This window comes from Hydractinia symbiolongicarpus, chromosome 10 (genome assembly GCF_029227915.1).
Source record: "Hydractinia symbiolongicarpus strain clone_291-10 chromosome 10, HSymV2.1, whole genome shotgun sequence".
Taxonomy (NCBI): domain Eukaryota; kingdom Metazoa; phylum Cnidaria; class Hydrozoa; order Anthoathecata; family Hydractiniidae; genus Hydractinia; species Hydractinia symbiolongicarpus.
This window is the reverse complement of record NC_079884.1, coordinates 15,156,270-15,175,430: the sequence shown is the minus strand read 5'-3', so window position 1 is coordinate 15,175,430 and position 19,161 is coordinate 15,156,270. Positions and strand designations below refer to the sequence as shown.

The 19,161-nt window shown below is 31.4% G+C and overlaps 2 protein-coding genes across 5 annotated transcripts; one reads left to right on the top strand and one right to left on the bottom strand.

The window, feature by feature from the left end:
* Nucleotides 1–247: 247 nt before the first annotated feature.
* On the bottom strand, nt 248–9,631 carry LOC130662371 (uncharacterized). 3 transcript variants are annotated; one of them, XM_057461220.1, is made up of 10 exons: nt 9,448–9,631; nt 8,684–8,862; nt 4,429–4,548; nt 3,831–3,998; nt 3,396–3,560; nt 2,731–3,006; nt 2,308–2,328; nt 1,544–1,690; nt 1,345–1,392; nt 248–1,207 (listed from the first exon to the last, which is right to left on the bottom strand). In XM_057461220.1, the coding sequence occupies exons 1-10, from the start codon at nt 9,591–9,593 to the stop codon at nt 1,161–1,163; spliced, it is 1,317 nt and encodes a 438-aa protein (XP_057317203.1). In that variant the 5' UTR covers nt 9,594–9,631; the 3' UTR covers nt 248–1,160. The 3 variants fall into 3 exon arrangements, with proteins under 3 accessions (XP_057317203.1, XP_057317204.1, XP_057317205.1); XM_057461221.1 differs by lacking the exon at nt 9,448–9,631 and adding an exon at nt 9,279–9,441; XM_057461222.1 differs by lacking the exon at nt 9,448–9,631 and adding an exon at nt 9,040–9,192.
* Nucleotides 9,264–17,749, top strand: LOC130662374 (uncharacterized). 2 transcript variants are annotated; one of them, XM_057461227.1, is made up of 3 exons: nt 9,264–9,898; nt 13,944–14,153; nt 14,317–17,749. In XM_057461227.1, exon 3 carries the CDS (start codon nt 15,899–15,901, stop codon nt 16,805–16,807), a length of 909 nt encoding a protein of 302 aa, XP_057317210.1. In that variant the 5' UTR covers nt 9,264–9,898; nt 13,944–14,153; nt 14,317–15,898; the 3' UTR covers nt 16,808–17,749. The 2 variants fall into 2 exon arrangements, with proteins under 2 accessions (XP_057317210.1, XP_057317209.1); XM_057461226.1 differs by having other exon boundaries at nt 9,483–9,898; nt 13,944–17,749.
* The last annotated feature ends 1,412 nt before the right edge of the window (nt 17,750–19,161 follow it).

The window sequence follows — 19,161 nt, the reverse complement described above, 5'->3', positions numbered from 1 at the left end:
AGACTTCGTCGTGTCGAAACCAATGCCAATAAAAGGATAAATTTACAGCAAGCGTAAGAGTTATGTTCATAGGTCTGTACCACCCTCCTCCCCAGGTCTATTCTACGCCTATAATATAACGATGAGACGAACTTCCGATCAGCATACCAGTAGATGTGAATTCCTTAAAACGAAGTTGTCACGATATATCACTGCAAAACCAACTGAATGTCAAGTTTCAGAAAGAAAGGTTTATAACAAGCGAATATAATATTGGAAATATATTTTACATTACTACAATAGATACAAAATAATCAAAAAATTTACACTAGTTTTATACTGTATACTCGAAAAATATGTTACAAAGTGGTCTCGTATGTTTTTTTGCACCTTCTTAGTCTTTTCCCGACTTACAATTATTTTTGCCGGCCTTCCATCTTTTGATACCTTGGTAGTAATTTTCGCGCGTAAATTCTCGTGTATATGCGCGCGTAAATTAAGCACGTCGGGAATCAAAGTTTTTAAATTTGTTTGAAATATAACTATCCGTTATTTTTTATCCGTTATTTTCTGTGTTTATTTTAAACACAGTAGAGAATACATTTTTATGTAAACTAGTCTGCAAATCAAATCAAATTTTTGTTTTAAATAAAATCTGGCTGAAGCCGTTGAAATTTTGTTTTTTTTCTTACAATTCATCTTACATGTAGAAGTGATTTTATTTGTCATTTTGTCACGTCGACAATCCAACATGTCCTGATGACGATATACGCAAGCACGTATTTTGTGGACTCTTTATATCTTCTACTTTTCGTAATTTTTGAAAAAAGAGCTTTTTGAATTAAGACTGAAAATACACACCAGGTTAGATCAGTAATGAAAAAAATCTATCTATTTACAAGATTAATTCGGTTAATTAGGTCTCAGGAACGTGAATCCGTCCATTCTTTATCTAAACTGTTATACACGTCAAGCTTTATGTTATAATGACCGTTTATATTCCAATTTGATTAATCGTAATTGATATTTCAAGCTGGATGAGCGAGGTTAATTTGGTTTATACAGGTAGCATTTCTTTTTTCAAATATACATGAATATTTTGTAGACAGTCAAAATTTACATTACTTTTTTCCAGAAAACATGCAACTTTATTTTCATTACCACCGAGTGTTATATTGGCTTCACAATTTCGTGTTTTGATAAGTTGTTATGTCTTTGGATGTAGAGGCTGAAAAAAAAGACGGTCTGTTACTTAAGTAACGAGTTATAAATGAGAAAGGAAAGGAAAAAGTTATCTAGTACAAAGATAATGCTTCATTGTTCACTGGACCCAAATACATTCATTCATTTTAACAGAAAACATACCAGTTTCTAGAAGGGATGAAGATGGGCGAGACTCAGCAACTTCAATCACTGGAAAATAAAAATTACATTATTTAGGTATTCAGCTGAGTTTGATAACTGATAGCCGAAAACCAGATTTTTGACAATTAAAATTTATTAAATAAAAACGAAAATACCAAAATAAAGTCCTAAAAACACAACCATGAAACAAAAGGGATACCTCTTGTCTTACTGTATTTTCCTTTACAATAACTGACGATAGCGTGTGATACAAATATTCCAACCAGTAAAGCACCAATAATGGCGGAGATGACAGTGATATAAAATTTCTCGTCATAACTAATATCTTCAGCGCGTATCGGGATAGCTAAAATTCAACAGAAATGCAAAATTCGAATCTTAGCTAAATGTGTTCTTTCTCTCTCCACAGAATCAAAAACTAACGAGACCCATATTCCTGTTTGTAGCCAGAGATTTTTAGATCCCACAAGAAATATCGATAGAGTTAGAAGTGTCAATAGCGGTTATAGAAAATTAAAGTTTTTTTTCAAAATACGATATCATTTGCATATATTATTCACTTTTAATAATCGCGGGTCTAACAGTCAGCATAAAAATTAAGCTGTGTCTGTTCTGTTGGCATAGGAAGTTTCTTACTTATCTCCCGCAGATGTCCCTTATGGAGATGCTTGACTGCATGGCCAAATTGTTTTTGGATGATTTTTTCCGCAATTGAATTGAACAATTAAACTCTGAAAAAAATCTTGGAAAGGTAATAGGTGCGAAGAGCAGGACCAATTCTTTGAGAAAAATATTCACACTTTTTGTGTAAATGTAGTTTTTTCATTTGGCGAAATCATCAGAAAATCGTAGCTGTTCCTTAAGGTAATGTAGTTGATACATCTGTGTTTACATTCGCACACAAAACTGTTACTTACTATTCTTTCTTATAACTAAAAGCTAAAACATTTTTTTTTCACTTACCAGTTGGAGGCTTGCCTGTAACTAAAATAAAAAAATAAAGGTTAATGTAAAACATACTAAAGGAATATGTATTTAGGTTCGGACACCAGTAAAAGCAATTCCTATGAATACCTATAGTCATGGCTTCCATTAATAATAATAATATCAAAGGATTTTCCAATAATTTAAAATTAAAATACGAGAACCAAAAAAAAAAAAAAAAATCACAATGGAAGGACCTTTCGATATAATTTTTAGTATTCCTTAGATTTTAATTCGTTCGTAACTTTCTCTGTTTCGTTTCAACTTCCTCGCCAAATTAAAATGGATAATATCATTAGCAGAACAAAATAAAAATTAACTAAAGGTCCAACCAAAATTTAATATAATGCTCAATTGTATTGAGAAAATTCAGACAAATACAATGAAGAAGATCAATCTCACCGCTGCATTTCGTTTCTGTTACAGTTGACATGACAGTTGATGTTGAAACACTCGTCGTAGTTGTTGTCCTTATAGAAGTACTAACAGATATCGATACAGAGACCGACACTGATGTAGATACAGTTACAACTGTACTAACACTTAATCTCGTTGTTGGTACAACTTGTACTGTTGTTTGAAATATAGTGACTGTCCTGACTGAAACTGTTTCTGATATGGTCTGTTTTGGACAAGTAAAAGATGATGTGGGTTGGATAAGAGATGTTGATGGACAATCTATAATACACAACACATACAATTTATTGTTATTTGGCGTCCAATAAAAAATGAAATATATACACAAGCAAGATCGATTTTTTTCGTAAACAGCCTTACTTTTCTTTCAAAGAAAAAACATTCAAATTCATTGTGTTTTTCACTGATGTTTTCGCCTCATGTATTGTTCAATTAAACGATGCATGAAACACAAATTATGTGTCAGGTCAGAGCACTAAAACTTTCGTGAGCAACGTCAATAAGAAACGTCAAGCCTAGAATGTGATGAAATAATAGACATTATGTGAGAAGAGGTCAAATTCGATTAGGACCAGGTAGAGAGATATGTAATACAATATTGAAATTATTTTCACCTCATTTTAAAACATTACATAGTCAAGAATACTTACAAGAGTAAAAGGTGCAGTTATTTCTTCCGACTTCTTCATATTTCACATTGTCGCCTTCGCATTTAAAATATTCAGATGGACAAACTCTGGTGTACTTCTGCAAACAAGCTTTACCATTCCAAGTAAATTCTGCGGTTTTTGTCCAATTGTTCCATTTTGCACAACCTGAGAAAGTTGATTTTTAATATTTATGTATATTTTAATGCTTAATTTTCTGCTTGTGAGTGAAATATGGTAGGTGTGACTAACAACGAGAGAAATTCTTTGGATTATTCACAGGCTAACGACGAGTACAATACAACATTCTAAAAACTTTATGTTTATGAACTTTTATGAATCTTGTTTATTTTTGAAGTAATATCAAAATGATATTAAATTGCGGCATGGCTTATGAAAAATAGTTTCCTCTCAAGGAAGTTTAATTTACATATATACCATTTTCATAACAAGAGGATGTCTGGCATCTTTTACACGTTCCATCATCAATTTCCTTCTGACCACAAACATACACAGCAAGTTTTAGTGGGAAAAAATTTCCCCCTCTGCCAGCACAACTCCCCCCAGTCTTGCCATTTAGAGTGGCCAGTGTACCACCTGATGTGCCTAATAAAAAGAAATTTAAAAAAAATAACAGTAACAATTTGTAATAAATTAAAAAAATTAACATGTAAAAATTCGAGATACATTTTACCAAAAGTACTTATGAAAAACCGTGTCTTAGTGCCTAAAATTAAGTTTTAGATTAGTATAACCAGAGATTTACTTGTCAAACTCGATATAAAAACACTTTAAAAGCAGTTTTAATTTAAAGGCTGATCACAAAAATGGCAATTCCTTCAGGTTCAACTAGTTTGCTATTTTCCTTCAAGGACAAATAATAACAATAAGTAAGATAAGAACAATAAGAAATATAGATACATATATACATAAAATCCAGATGCTTTTATTTGACAATTTCAACCAATATTCTAGGTGAAGTAATTTTGTAAAGCAAAAAAACTGACACACTTTTAACAAAATAAAGTATGCTTACTTATGTAGTAATATGTCTTTCCTTCTGTAAAAACCCGTTCGCCTGGTACTTTATTATTGAAATATTGCTCATTCAAAGAATGAAAATTGGCACTGTTACAGGTTAATATGTCTTGCACATCTACAAAATAATGAAATACGAATTATTTGACTAATATTTATTTATTTGTTATGTACAAAAACTAGATATGTTTTAACCGAGGTCACTTTTAACTTCTTTGGTCAGGCAGTTTTGAGCACATACATTCTCCACACTGCCTAGAGTATCTTTTCTTTATCAAAGGATTTGTTACAATCTTTAAATTCATATATTACCCTGAAGAATTTGATTTAATTTTAGAATCTCTAGATAAGACATTTATTGGAGGCATGAGGAGATTTAATTGCTATTTAATTGCCAAATAAATGTGCAGTATCCCAAAACAATATTCGAGTACTCAGCAAAACTCAAGAAAAAACTAAGTAAATAGCAATTCAATTCCTAGTTCGTACAAAAATATGTTAAGATTTTTTTTACATTTTTAACTTGTGAAATGCAGCTTTGATTTTCTACAAGCTTTATGAAAGGGAGCACTTTCTTTTGATAACATTGGCTTTTACTGTAGGCTGATTAGTCGCGTGACAAAAAACTGTATATATAATTTTTGCTAAAGCTAAGGTGTCTAAAACAATTCAATTTCTAACTGCTTTATCTCTTTTGGTGAGTGACCTTTGAATGTGTTGTTGTTGCAGAGTTATGTGGTTTTGAATAATGTTTGTGATGTGAGATGCTTCATCTTAAAAAGTTCAAGGTATGTAGAATGTATTTTATTAACTTGATTACAAGTCAAATAATCCGAAATCTGTTGCATATAAAATTTGTGTGTGAATGCTTTTATAATCCCTGATTTAATTATAAATTTTCTTGTTGGCTAGCTAAGGTTTAAACTGCATAACTAGAAATTGTTAGTGTTTTTGTTAAATAATAATAATAATAAATATTTAAAGTCGCTACTAGCTCAGAAAGTCACAAAAACCACTGGAACAAAAAATAAAATAAAAAATGATAAACCTTAGACTGCCCGAGCTCAATCAAACATAGTAACATATTTTATAATCTGTAAAAATTGAAAAGATAAAAAATTAAAAACAAAAATTAAAAAGTAATCCTCATTAGAATTTGTCAAATACATTAGAGATAGAAGTCTTAAACGAAAACAGACTTCCATTACAGGTCACTTGGTCTGGAAGATCATTTCACACTTTTGCAGCTCTAAACGGGAAGGTTTTTTTTGCCAAATTCGGTGTTGACCCAGTGTGAACCTGTTTTTCGAAGCTCCTCTTGTTTGGTGATTGTGGCAGTTTTTTGCCAAAAGGAATTTTGAGCGCATGTAATCAGGATCAATATGGCATCGTTTTTAATGAGTAAATTATTCAGTGAATATTTTCTCTTATTCCCAAGAAAGATACAGACACATTTTAATTGTTTTTTTAGTTTTCCCGATCTACCTTAGGTGGCAAAGCCCATGCCGAGGAGCAGTAGTTGAAATATGGCATGACATGACAATTAAGTAAAAGGTTTTTTGTGTGAGGTGTTAAACAAGATGCAATGGTTCTAATTTTAAAATATATAATTAGTATTTTTCTATTTGTTATTAATGTGCTCTTCCCATTGCATTTTTTTAATCAATTGTTACCCCAAGATATTTAACATTTTCACTCCTCTTCAAAGGAATATCCATATAGTCGATAGTTTTGTTCTTAACTTTTCTTAACAGGCTGTGGTTGCCAAAAAAGATTGTTTCAATTACAGATAAAATATTTCTAGACACAGGATATTGCATGCCATAAATTGGCTAGCTAGCTATAGCATGGCAAACTTCAGACATTAGAAATAATTTCAGCATAATTTATCACAGGAACAAAAAAATTGAAAATTAGACATTCATTTTGTTGCATAATTTTCTTATAAAAATATGCAACAACAACTTAATTCTAAAAAAGAACTTGAAGTATTTAACATAAAAATGAATCTGGTCTGGTCCAGTTTGTACAATACTCAGCTTTAACAGATATTACATTAACAATACAACTTCTGATTACAATTGAGGCTCTGCTTATATACAACCATATTTGTTGAATCGTTTAAAATGTACATATATACAGATAATCTCTATTAATATCTTTCAATTTTAGATGGGTTTGTGTTGCAAAATATGATAAAAAATAAAAGCAATAAAAAAATGAAAAATTTGTGTTTTACATGTGTTATTTTTAACTTGTTAATTTGAATTTGCTTTTTATTGTATACATTATTTGTAGCTATAATATACTTTGGTTTTTGTAAATTATTTTCCTTTTTTTAAAAAAATGTAAGTTGATGTTCATTATAGACAGGCAAAGTCGCACAAAAATTGGCCAAATATTCTTTGGTTTGTAAAATTCAGATGTAACATAAGAAAAAAAATTTATATCAACCTCCTTTATTTGTTATTTTGTTGTTTGTTTCAATTAGGTTTCATAATTACAATATAGGAATAAAAAATTTACAAAGTTGAAGTTGAATCAGATGAACAGGTACCGTGTAAAATGATGTTCATCCAATACAGAGGATGCATAACAGATAAGTTCGAACAGTCACTTAAAAGAATGGATGCTCTTTGTATAATTGTCTTCATGCTAAGAAAAGTTAAAACAATATTACAACCACTAAAGCCAACAATCGAGAAAGCTCTTAAAAATGGTTTAGTTTACCAAATTGTATGTCCATGGTGTAAATCGTGCTATGTCGGGCAAATAACCCGGCATTTACTAACTCGCGTAAAAGAGCATACAAGGTCAACAAGTCCCATTGGTAGTCACTTCAAATCATGCAACATCACACTCCCAATGGATGACGTTATCATATTTGTTTTATCAAGCAGATTGTCACATCATTTAATGGTGTTGGTAGCGTTATATATTCGTCAAATTAAACCTACTTTAAACACAAAGGACGAATATAAAAGTCATACATTAGTTATTAAAATATAATAATGAACGACGTCTTCAGGGATGTTGATTATAATTTTTGTTTAAAATCTGATTTAGATGTGTTATAACATTTGTTAGTATTTGTTTTTAGGGTGTGCATAATTTTTTAATAAAACTGTTTTTAAAACTGTTATTTATTTGTTGTATAGAGAATGAATCTGATGATGAGTTAAAAAAACTCGAAATATATTATTCAATGAAATTGCGTTGTTGGTCATTTAAATTTCCCGAAAAAACTTTACAATTACATTGTATTATTTTTTTGCAACTGTGACATAAAATTGCCATGCAAGCCTCATTTTCACTACCTTTTTCTTAACTACTGTATAGAATTATGATTTTGTTCAGCATTGAAATTAAATATGTTTTGTATTAGCACCTATATGATACGTTAGTTTATTATTGCATTTTTTTAAAAATATTTTACATATGAAATGGCATCAGACACAAAAATAATCTGACAATTTTTTTTAAGCGTGTCTTACCAGCACTGAAATTTTCATTCCAAAATCATTTCATTACAAATTCCAAAATTATAGAGGTATAAAAAAGTGGTAAAGGTCTTGAATATGCTTAAAAAAGCAGTCATTTGATGCCAAAAATTGATGGTATTTAATGCACTTATTTTTTCTATTTTTTTTTTTTATTATTACCAACGATTAAGCAAAAATAGCCTAGCTTTTAAACAGTTTACAGTCGGCAAAAAATGTTAATATGAATTTCCTTTTTTATCGCCTTGGCAAACCACAATTTCACTTGGCAAAAACGATGACATGAACTTCTATTTGTGTTTGACGACGGCAAATTGCCTTTTAAATTCAAGCTTTTCTTTTTCAAGCCAGCTTGTTCACATTTAACCTACTTTAATTCTATTTTGGGTAAAAAAGCAAAATGCTCAGCAGCCACTTTTATGATCTTTATTAATTCTTGCATGTAAGAAATACTTTTTATTGCCCTTCTATCTATACTTTTATAAATTTACAATATATAGATTCAAGGCAATTGAAGGATTCTATAAAGTGTGAAGAAAAAATTTGACAAAATTTGTGCCAACATGAATTAGAAAGGTTGTTCTAAATCTGCCAACATCACAAACCCTTAAAAATTACTTTAAAACCTCCAAAAGTGCCTACTTGCTGTGGGTGAATGTCTGTTCAATCAAGGTAAAGGGATACAAAACAATTTTATTACTAATTACAAAAAAACATGCATTTGGTCTATCATAAAGATTAACAAAATCTTACCAGACCCAGTTGCATTACATGCTTCATACATTGATTTATCTTCCAACAAATAAATTTTTTCTTTTGGTACATTGTTTGTGTTGCTTTGAGGACTTTTGGTGTTAAGTGATAGATGTGGGCATATAAAATTTATTTGGTCATTTAATCCAACTTTTACGGCAAGATTATCACAAGCAAACCTGAAAAGATTAAAACAATCATTGTTTTTTAAGCAAATTATGGATTTTATGTACTATTAAAACAAAATATATCAAGGAATTTAATAAAAAAATTGTTTCGCAAAAGCTCAAATAATTTCTGAGTGCAATTGCACTTATTTTCAATATTGTGATATTATTTCATTTAGGTATACTTACTTTTGATACTTTGTATCAAATTTTCAGAACTTTCCTTCTTAGAAAATGATAGCAGGGGATAGCTATAGTTTATCGTTGACCTGCTACATTGGACATTTTTGCAAATAAATGATTGCATCATCTTATTTTGAAAATTTTATTACCATATTTTGATTTTGAAAGCTTGGCAATTCCGTGTTAATGACCTTAAGAAATATACCAATAAACAAAAACAGAGTTAATAAATATTACAAACTTACAGATAATTCCTTGGATCCCATAATATACTTGGAAGTATTAAGAATTGACTACTTGGTGTGAGTAACACAAAAAAACAAAGCGAGAAGAAATTGAAGTTATACATTTTTACACATATTAAGATAAAAATGATTGCTGACAGTTATTAAGTTTACATAAAACTAAACCTACTTTATTTTTAGTTGCGATTGTTTCTGAGCTGTTTCCAACCAACACAGGCATTTTTGGAACAAATAATGAACGTCATTCAAACACGTGTGAAAAATGTCGCCATATTTGTTTACACTGAACAACAAATTGCATATCAGTTGTAACATAAAAATTTGGATTTTATAAAATAATATTTTCAGGCTGTAACGCAATATGGACACACATTAATGACTATAATCATAACAATAAATTATTAAATTAAGATATCAAATGTTGGTTTTGTAGTTTTAGAATTTCCTTTGGTTTTTAACTTGTTACTTTGTGACACAAATGTGCACTATGTCTTCCTTGGTTTTAAAATTGGACGCGACTGGAAACAACTGTTGTTGTTTTTCGCTGCTACAACGCTACGCTACCATCTTTGTGAACAAAAAATAACACATACTACCCTTGTGGGCAAAAATCTTCAAAGGTAACTTTTTCTAAAACTCTCTTCTTTCTTAAACGATTTCCATTTTTTAGTAATTGTTTTAGGAATATGTGTTTTATTTTTCTTGCCAGTCTAGGTCCGTAGGCGCTCATTTTAGGAAAACAGTTAGCGCTGTTTAAGCTGGTACACCACCTAGCTAACTCCCTTCCAAGGGCAAGCAAAGTTAAGTAATATTAACCCTGTTCAGGCTTGGCTATTTGGGGGCTCTGAGAAGCCGGGGTGTGGGGGCGGGTCGAACAACAATGAAGGAAACCTGGTATTGTATTGCAGTCAGGGTAAACACTTGCGTCGGTAGGTAATTAGAGCATACCACCTAATTAGGCGACACATTGTAGACTAGTTAGGCCACATGTAACTAGTTAAGACATTAAAATATTTATTGGCTTTTCACACATTCCTAAGAAAAAATCGTAAGTAATCTTTGTTCAGCATGGATAGTCTGTGCGACCATTATTCCAAAAAAGAGGGTGCCGATAAGCCGCAAACGCCCGCATATATACGGGCGAGCTCGGGCGACTTTTCAAATAAAATTGTCCCCCGAAACCGCCCGCACTTTCCCCGAACTCGCCCGGAACATTCCTGAAATGCAGTTCCTTGTAACAAACCATGCGGACGATGGTTGGGAAGAAGGCGCTTGATGAGAAAGGAGTTAATAAAGTTTATATATAAGTTATTTATAAAGTAAACTTCAAAAACCATCAAAAACAGTTCTTCTAAGAACTTCGCTACGACATAGTAAGTTTATTTTAATTTTTATAGTTTTTTTGAATCATATATTAGTGTCTGTTTTTTTTTTCTTTCGGGCATTGTTCGGGTCTATGCGGGTTTTTTCGGGCGAATACTTGAATTTTTTTTAAAACGCCAAACTCGCCCGAAAACGCCCGCACTTTTTACGGCGTATGCGGCTTATCAACACCCTCTTTTTCAAAATTATCACACATGCCTTGATATGTTCGTGCAAGAAGAATTATGTTAAAATGAAATATATAACCTAATTAGGTTAAGTGTCGCCTATTTAGGTGACGATAGTAAAATACGCAATAATTAATGAAGATATTCTTTTAAAAATGCAAAAAAAAACAACAACTCTAAAATCTTCGTCAAACACTACCAGAATTTCGTCCGGCATATTTATTTTTTCCCCTGTGACGTGGATGGCTGAAATCCATTATTTAATACAACAAATAGTGCCACGTTTGGGCCATAAGTTGCCAATGCGCGATGCGAATACAACGATAATTGGTCAATATTTTCTGCAAAGTAAACATATTTGATTCTCATAAAAATTGTAGTGCGAAACAGAATAGTTTCAACACATTTACAACAGAAAGTTTTCGTTTGCCTAGTTGGACTACGGGTCGCCTAGTTACACTACATCACATCCCCTAACTAAACGAATCGCCTAATTAGGTCATGCCGCCTAATTAGGTTTTTACCCTGACTGTATTGAAACTTGGTACACATGTTGACTAAGTCATAGGAACGTCATTGGGATAAAAAAAATTGAATGACATTATTCAGTCAGCGATGACGTCATCACAAAAAATAGAAAGGTTGAATATATGACAAATTTGAAAAATTAATTCAAGATTATAACCCATAAACAAATAAATATGTTTCTAAAAAATCTATAAGTAATGTATAAAGTGAAATGAATGTAAAACAATGTTTACAAAAAAAAATTTTTTTTTTAATACCACCATGTAAGTTTGTCATCATGACAACAGGTGTGACGTCATATCAAAAAATTGAATATATTCGTGGAGCTTGGAAATTTATGAAAAGTTAGAAAGTTTAGCCCATAATGGTGTACTTTAAAAGTTATCATAAAAAAAGTAAGATGGGGGGGGGGCTTTTTTAGCCCCCCCCTCCCCCCCCCCCCTCCAGGCCTAATAGGGTTAAGCCCGGGCTTTTTTGGCTCGGTAAAGACCCGGGGAAGAGCTATTATGGCCCCCATCTGATTTTTAGAGAATGGTGAGAGTTAGAATGTAAAACTTGGCCAGTAGGTAGTTTCATCTTATTGCAAGAAAAATTGCAAAAAAATTCATCTATGACGTCATCACTTTGAGTATGGCGTCATCACTTTGAGTATGGCGTCATAGATGAAAGGTGGTACTTCAAAACTGCAAGTTTTGAAGTACCACCTTATCTCTGAAATTAGCATATTTTACCAAAATTTGTTCAAAATTATATTTAATAATGTTAGTATTTACTGAAACTGATAACGGCAGGTGAATGAATTGTTTTGATAATTGGGCAATTACAGACAAAGAAAAATATATTTAAGAAGAACTACTTTGTTCATCATTAACATACTGCCAAGCAGTGAGCAGGATTTGATCCGCGGTGCCCAGAACTGGGAGCTGCAGACGAACACACTACACTACGTGCGGCAAAGTAGTTCTTCTTCAATATGACTTACACGCCTTATACTCGCCTGTCATGATCAGAGGTCTGAACGGTTGAAGCATTTTCTGTTAAGAATGAACTACGGATGTGCTATGATAAATATTCACCTATAAAGAAAAATATAATTGCATCTCTTCGGTACTATTAGAAAATGTGAAGCTATATAAAAAATAATATATACACTGTTCTTTGCACTTCAAAAAGTATTCTAACTACTGTGTATAAAAAAACCCTGAAAATAACCTATATAGTTGAATTCACTTGATTCAAAGATCTGGGCTGTATTTTCCTTATTTCTAGTCTGCAAAATATACCACCTATTTTTATTTTCACTTAATAATAAATACAATACTTCATACATTCCACTCAATGCTCAAGTTATATATAAAAATTGAAAAAACATCGTATATATACTCTATATAAATGGCATATAAAAGAACAAATTTCAGATTCTTCTTCCCCTGCAAAAAATGCCTTACCCCCGTCATAACGACTGATATTTCTCCAAAAATTGTTCCATCTCTGTAATATCAAATAAAAGTTAGGAAAAGTCACGGAAAGGCAAGGAATATAAAGCATTCAAAAAAAAGTTACAGCACATTGAATATGCTGCGGGCCATTATCCCCCCACCCCCTCCAGGCTTAATAGCGTTATATTTGAGTAATTCACAAAAACATACAAATTGTTTATTAGGCTTCGTTCGAGGATGGAATGGCAGTATTTTTGACTCTCTAGCTAGATAGTAGTTGGAGGAGAATATTAATTCTTGCGGACAGGAACGCGTGATGATACTAGTTAAACCAATCTTGGGCCAGTATTCAATTTAGGCAGCCATTAGGAAATTGTGTAATCATGCCATAAGCATGACTTTTTTTAGCGAAACGCTTATAAATTCCAGACAATATTTTTCAAGTAATTTATTTTTTCTATCTTTAAACAATATTTTATAAATCTTTGCCATTTAGTCACATTTTAATGCATTTTGTATGCTTGTATAAGGCTTGTAAGTCTTGTTTAAGTAAGTCTATGTTGTACACCAAAGAGCATAGAAAGAGAGCCCTTAATTAGGTCTGCGTAGCTCAAAATGAACATTAAATATTTTAGGACTCCATATCTAAGTCCTCCCGGAAATAGTAAAATATCTCACAAACTTATTTGTTTTATATGTTAAGATACACAGTGGACTCCGTAACTCAAACTAGTATTATCACAGATTTTTGGTCCTCAAAACCACTTCCCCTTTAGATCCAAGTTAACTAAAAGTATAGTTTTTTGCATTTTCAGCAGCCCATAGCTTGTGGCATCATTCTGTTAACATAATTTTTTCTTTAAATTTATTAGTACACACCGCATACTGAAAACTTAAAGAGAAGCTTGTGTGACCAGCAAAGTACATTCACCTAGAGACAAGCAAAATTGCAAAAATCAAATTTCCATCTGAGACCTAATTTGGAATATTATTAAGTTGGCCATTTTAAATTTTGAACCTTTAAATTTTAAATTTTTTTTTGCCTCGGTTGGTATTAGAACACATGTCAAATTAAAAGGAAAGAAAAAATCACAAGATGCCCCAACTCCCATAGAAATTGTTTCTTAGGAGTTTATTTTAATGCCTAGATACTTGAAATGACTGTGGAGGAGCTTCGCACTGTTGTTTCAACGTTGACGTTGTATGGTTTTCGTTTGGTAAAAAAATCTTTGAAACAGCAAAATAATGATGAAGACAGCCATTACTTGAACACTGTTCATCAAAAATCTCCATCTCTAAACATGAGATATGCACTTTTGGCATTCATAGTAATGTTGTTAATATTACTGTGTTTCTTGGTATGGAAAAATTACTGTATTGTCTTTTTAATTATAGGAATATGGTTGTTTTTGTAAATTTATCTAATTTTAATTTTGAGATTTATTTCATAAGGGATATGGTATTTATTCATTTTTTGTAGTCCGTAGTTCGTTGTTTTGAATTTTCCTGTTTATTTTTTAGCTTTAAACAACATATAATCTTGGAAAGTCCTTTCAACACTAATTGTTATTTATTGCAATGTTTCAACGAATTTATGGCACATAATATTTTAAAAATGTATATAAATATTTAAGGATTAAATTAAAAAATTTGGAGGGAAACCTATTTATCCCATGTATTTAATATTTTAATGTTACTAATATATAAAGATCCAAAAAGAATTACTACATATATATTTATATAATATATTTATTTTATTTACAAAATTGTTTTCCTTATTACATACATGTATATACAGTTCAGTTTACTAAAAACATAGTTTCCTTAAGATTTAGGTTTTATTGCTTAGGCAAATACTCCAGCTGGAATGGACATGTTTTATACGACGTTTTTTTTTATTTTCCAGAAAATTATTTCTTTGAAAATGAGAGTTTAAGTTTCTATTGAAATTAAGAATTAGTACAACTGTATGTGTGAGGATAATTTAAAATAATCTTCCCATCATACATTGTTCCTATGATCCCTTTCCAGTCCATTTTATTTAGCTCTGGAAAATTCGATCTATGTATGCCCTTTTCAGCCGAATTCCTAACCAGTTTATGGCTGATCTCGGTACATCTTGCGAAAATCGGATCAAAAACTCGCCAAATGTCGAGAGAATCACGAGGAAGCATTTGTTGACTTACGGTAGTCTTTTTGATTAACGGACATTTTTAAAGGCATGCACCTCTGATTAACGGTCAGATGTCATTACACTGGCTGAATTTAAGTTAAAGTCACAAGCAAACTTTTCAAACAGTAGACAAGAAATTAGAGGATACTTGAATTAGTGGACATATTTTTATATACAATTCCGCGATTAAAAACAGCGAAAATTAATTTGTGTGTTTGGCCAAGTTCCATTGGTCTATTGGATTTCGCAAGAATGTGGACAAGAATTTAGTAATAGTTTAACAGTTGAAATTTATGTAAAAGTTAAAACTACGATCTATGAATATTAAATATTATTTTTGTAGTTGAAACTTTTCACAATGCCCGTAAAATGAAATTTCGCTGTTCAAGACTTTTGCTGAATTTACTTCAGTTCGCAAAAGAAACTTCAAATTTCGTCTATTTCCGAAAAAAAACAACGCGAAACCGCAGTTCTGGGCAAATTATTACATACATGTTAACCACATACAATACCCGTTGCTAAAATTTGAGTTTTGAGTTTATGAAATTTAGAAAATTTTTCTGTAAAATCGAAATACCTTAGGAACAAAAAGAAGCGATACCGCAAGAGACAAACTTTTAAATAGAACGTTGGTATATTGCGTAAAATGCACTGGGCATACGGCTCTTTAAATCTATTGAATTGCTTAAAAAATATTTGAATAAAGTAACTACGACATGTTGAAGAAAAATCGTAGTTTCGAACCATCTGTGTCAATATGGAAAGACGTTGAGGTTACATAATGAAATCTCGAATTTAACTTCTTATCAGTAGAAATTAAAATTACAGAAAAAGTGGTGTATATAACGTTTTTAAAATTCAAAAGTTTCAGATATTAGAAAAACTATCCAGAGGAGAAGTTCAGATGTGCATGCAGAATTCGTATAAAATATGCATCAACATGATACAGAAAGTATAATCCCAAATTTAGTAAATATTGGCGTTCGACTAATACCAATATCTCTTCATTTGTTGGGAATCTATCTATTGTCAATCGTACCAAAACAAAATATTAACGCAACACAGCGCTTACTTTTATTAAACTTGAGTTTTGTAACTGTCAGTTTTTTGTTATGCACTTGGCTAGCAAGTTTGATACATGTTTTGTTTCCAAGTAGCCATTTCGAATTTCTCGAATATATTTCACTCGTACAGCTCACTGGATTTAGTTTTGTTTACTATCTTGCCATGATATGCATTACAGCAGATAGATTTCTTGAAATGTATCTAAATATAAAGTACGCTTTATATTGGTCAGGTAGACACACATTGAAATTGATGTACTTCATATGGCTCATTGGAGCAACATTCTCTTCCGTTATGGTTATTTTATACTACAAATGGAGAATAAATTACACACGATATTGCTATATTTACTTTTTTCCGATAATAGAAGCAATCTTTCTTGCAATCGCATTGGTAACATATAGCTATATATTTGGAAGGTATTATAAGCCATTAAAGGTTTTAAAAAATCGAAAAAAGGACTTTAAAAACATGCTTCGACGTTCACCGTTATTATTGATCTCTTTGATTATTGTTACCTTCGTATTATTTATGATAGTACCTGACATGATTTTATTTTCGTACCACTACTCAAATACATCTCTTCCAAATACAGTCTTACTCGTCACATATATTTTATACACTTTGACGTATACCTCAGATGCCGTGATATACATTCTGCTGCAGAAAAGTGTTAGAAAGGTCGCGAAAAGAAAATTTCACATCAGGAAGAGAGCGGTAACGGTGGAGAGACCAAGACAAGGGACAATAACATCAGCTCAATCAAATTTATAAAGTTTTGTTTACGCAAAAATTTGTGTTGAATTACGGTGCTATATCGATCCAGCTTGCGAGGTCTGCTTGCGAGAAACTTTAGAGTTCAACATCAAAACAGGTCACCAGGATCAACAGGTTATATATGTTAAAAAAATCGAAAAAAAAAAATTTGGGTAAAAATCGTTGATCGGTGAAAAATGTTGGTAAAATATTTATGTTGCTAAAATACATTAGGCACTAAGCCAAAATTTGACCTCTGGACTTACATTTTGTTCTTTGTAGTCCATGAAAGAATTCAGGCTGAATACGTTCTTAATTTTTAGCAAAATCTTAGCCTCAAACTTCTTATAAACTAGGTTCTTATAAAAACCGTGTATCATAAAAAAATTAATTTTTCACTTTTCGAATATTTTTTTCACTTTTTATTTTTTGTCGTATTATCTTGACTTGTCTAAAAACTTGTGGTTACCTAACGCCTAAAGGAATAATTTAATTTGATCAAAACCACTATATTCCTCGTACTTAAGTTTGAAGATAGATTCACTACTGTTGCACTATTTCTAATCAGCACATATTACGTGATATATCAAATATAACTTATTTGTACAGATTTTGGCGCAGTGAAACGTAGTGAAATTAGCCGTTATTTAATTTTTTTAACCATTTCCAAATCCACCCCTGTTTTTTTGTACACAGTTTATTATGCTATTATTTTATTTTAAAGCTTATGTTGATATCAGTTATTAAATCTTAAAGTCTTTTTATCGTCCATAGATATTTCAAAAAATCGTATGTATGTATGCGAAGAAAAAATCACTAAAATTCGACCATGCCTTGATCGGCAATTTATTCAAATTAATTTCAAAACAATAACACAAATTTGATATGAAAATAATGATACACATCATGTACTTAGAATAAATACGATAAACAAAAATATTTTCGTGCTATTCTTCCAACTGTTTACTGAGACTGTCTTTCAAACTTCTCGAGGAAGTATTCCAAGACACTGAAATCCGCAAACTTATTCTACAAATATTATCTCAAATTCCTCCACAATTATCAGCAAATAATTACTTTCTCTAGGTCACACGTGAACGTTTGACCAATCATTTTTTTTTTTAATAAAGAAAGCTATGAACCATGTAACGTGTTATGCATACACTGTGTGGAATGTAACACAAAAATATGAGAAATTTCCGGTGTTATAATTTATTTGAATTTCTCGTCTGGTGTAATTAATTTCTACAATTGTACGGATGACGTAATTGAAGGTAAAAAATTATGAATACGTAGATTATGATGTTCCGCTATTTAACTTCGTACTTGCAATTTTGGGGATTTATGCCCCCTAATAAAAACTGCTATTTCTCATTCTTGTGTTGGTTACTCGTGTTAGACTATTTGTCCTTAATTCTTGTCTTAATTCTAAAAGAGGGATAAAGAAAAATCAATTATAATAAGAGGCTGTTAATTGTGGTCTACCACTAAGAATTATAAGTTATGTCCATCTTAGAGTAATAATGAAATAACAGTGGGTCTACTATATTTGCTTTAAAATACCAACATGGGTCGAAAATCCTAATCTTGATACACAATCTTAATCCTAATGCAACCGTAATTGGTATAATAAAAGATTGTTGCTGCATGTTGGTGGCGTCCGTTGGATTCAGATTCAAGTACATATGATATGAGTGTGGTTGTTAATTAGTAGATCACAAGACGGCAATTAAAAAATAAGCTGCAGTATTACCTTAAAAAATAAATCCAGGTGCCTAACTGTAACTGTGAAGATATCAGAACAAATGTTTCAGTTTTCGTAAATAAACAATAATAAAAACTGGAAGGAAACTCCTCACATAAAATGCAAATATTAAATCAAAATGCATACTTTCAAGATTAAATATGCGCATGATTTTTGCAATATTGCAAATGTTGAAACCGATAGCACTTTTAAATCACGGATGGAAAAGAATTGATATATAGTATTTTTTAAAAAGTTTTTTGATTTTCAGGCTTAAAATAATAGGGATTTTTAAATGACACCTGGAAGCTTTAAATTCTAATTTCCAGGCAGTTTCAATGTAAAACTGGATTTAAAATGATGCCATTATTATTATTATCATCAGCCTGTTTTTTTTGTTCTGTGTTGTCGATGCGTTATTTGATTTTTTAGCCAATAGCATCTCAGATTGTCAGAATCTGATTTCGTGGCTTCCTGTGATGCTTTGTCTCGAAGTTCTTCGAGTTTCAGGTCCCACAGGCCAAAGTTTCTTGCCTAAAACAGTCGGTTACCGTTCCTCTTGATATGTTTGAAACTCCAAATCAATGTTTTGCAAAACAGGATGTTTGGTCGATGAGACTTCTCAGGT

Coding starts and splice junctions, on each gene's coding strand:
- LOC130662371 (XM_057461220.1), bottom strand. CDS start 9,593: ATGTTACAACTGATATGCAATTTGTTGTTCAGTGTAAACAAATATGGC. Junction 2,329..2,730: donor AACAGAAACGAAATGCAGCG/GTGAGATTGATC, acceptor TTTTTATTTTAG/TTACAGGCAAGCCTCCAACT. Junction 1,691..2,307: donor TACAGGCAAGCCTCCAACTG/GTAAGTGAAAAA, acceptor GTTGAATTTTAG/CTATCCCGATACGCGCTGAA.
- LOC130662374 (XM_057461227.1), top strand. CDS start 15,899: ATGCATCAACATGATACAGAAAGTATAATCCCAAATTTAGTAAATATT.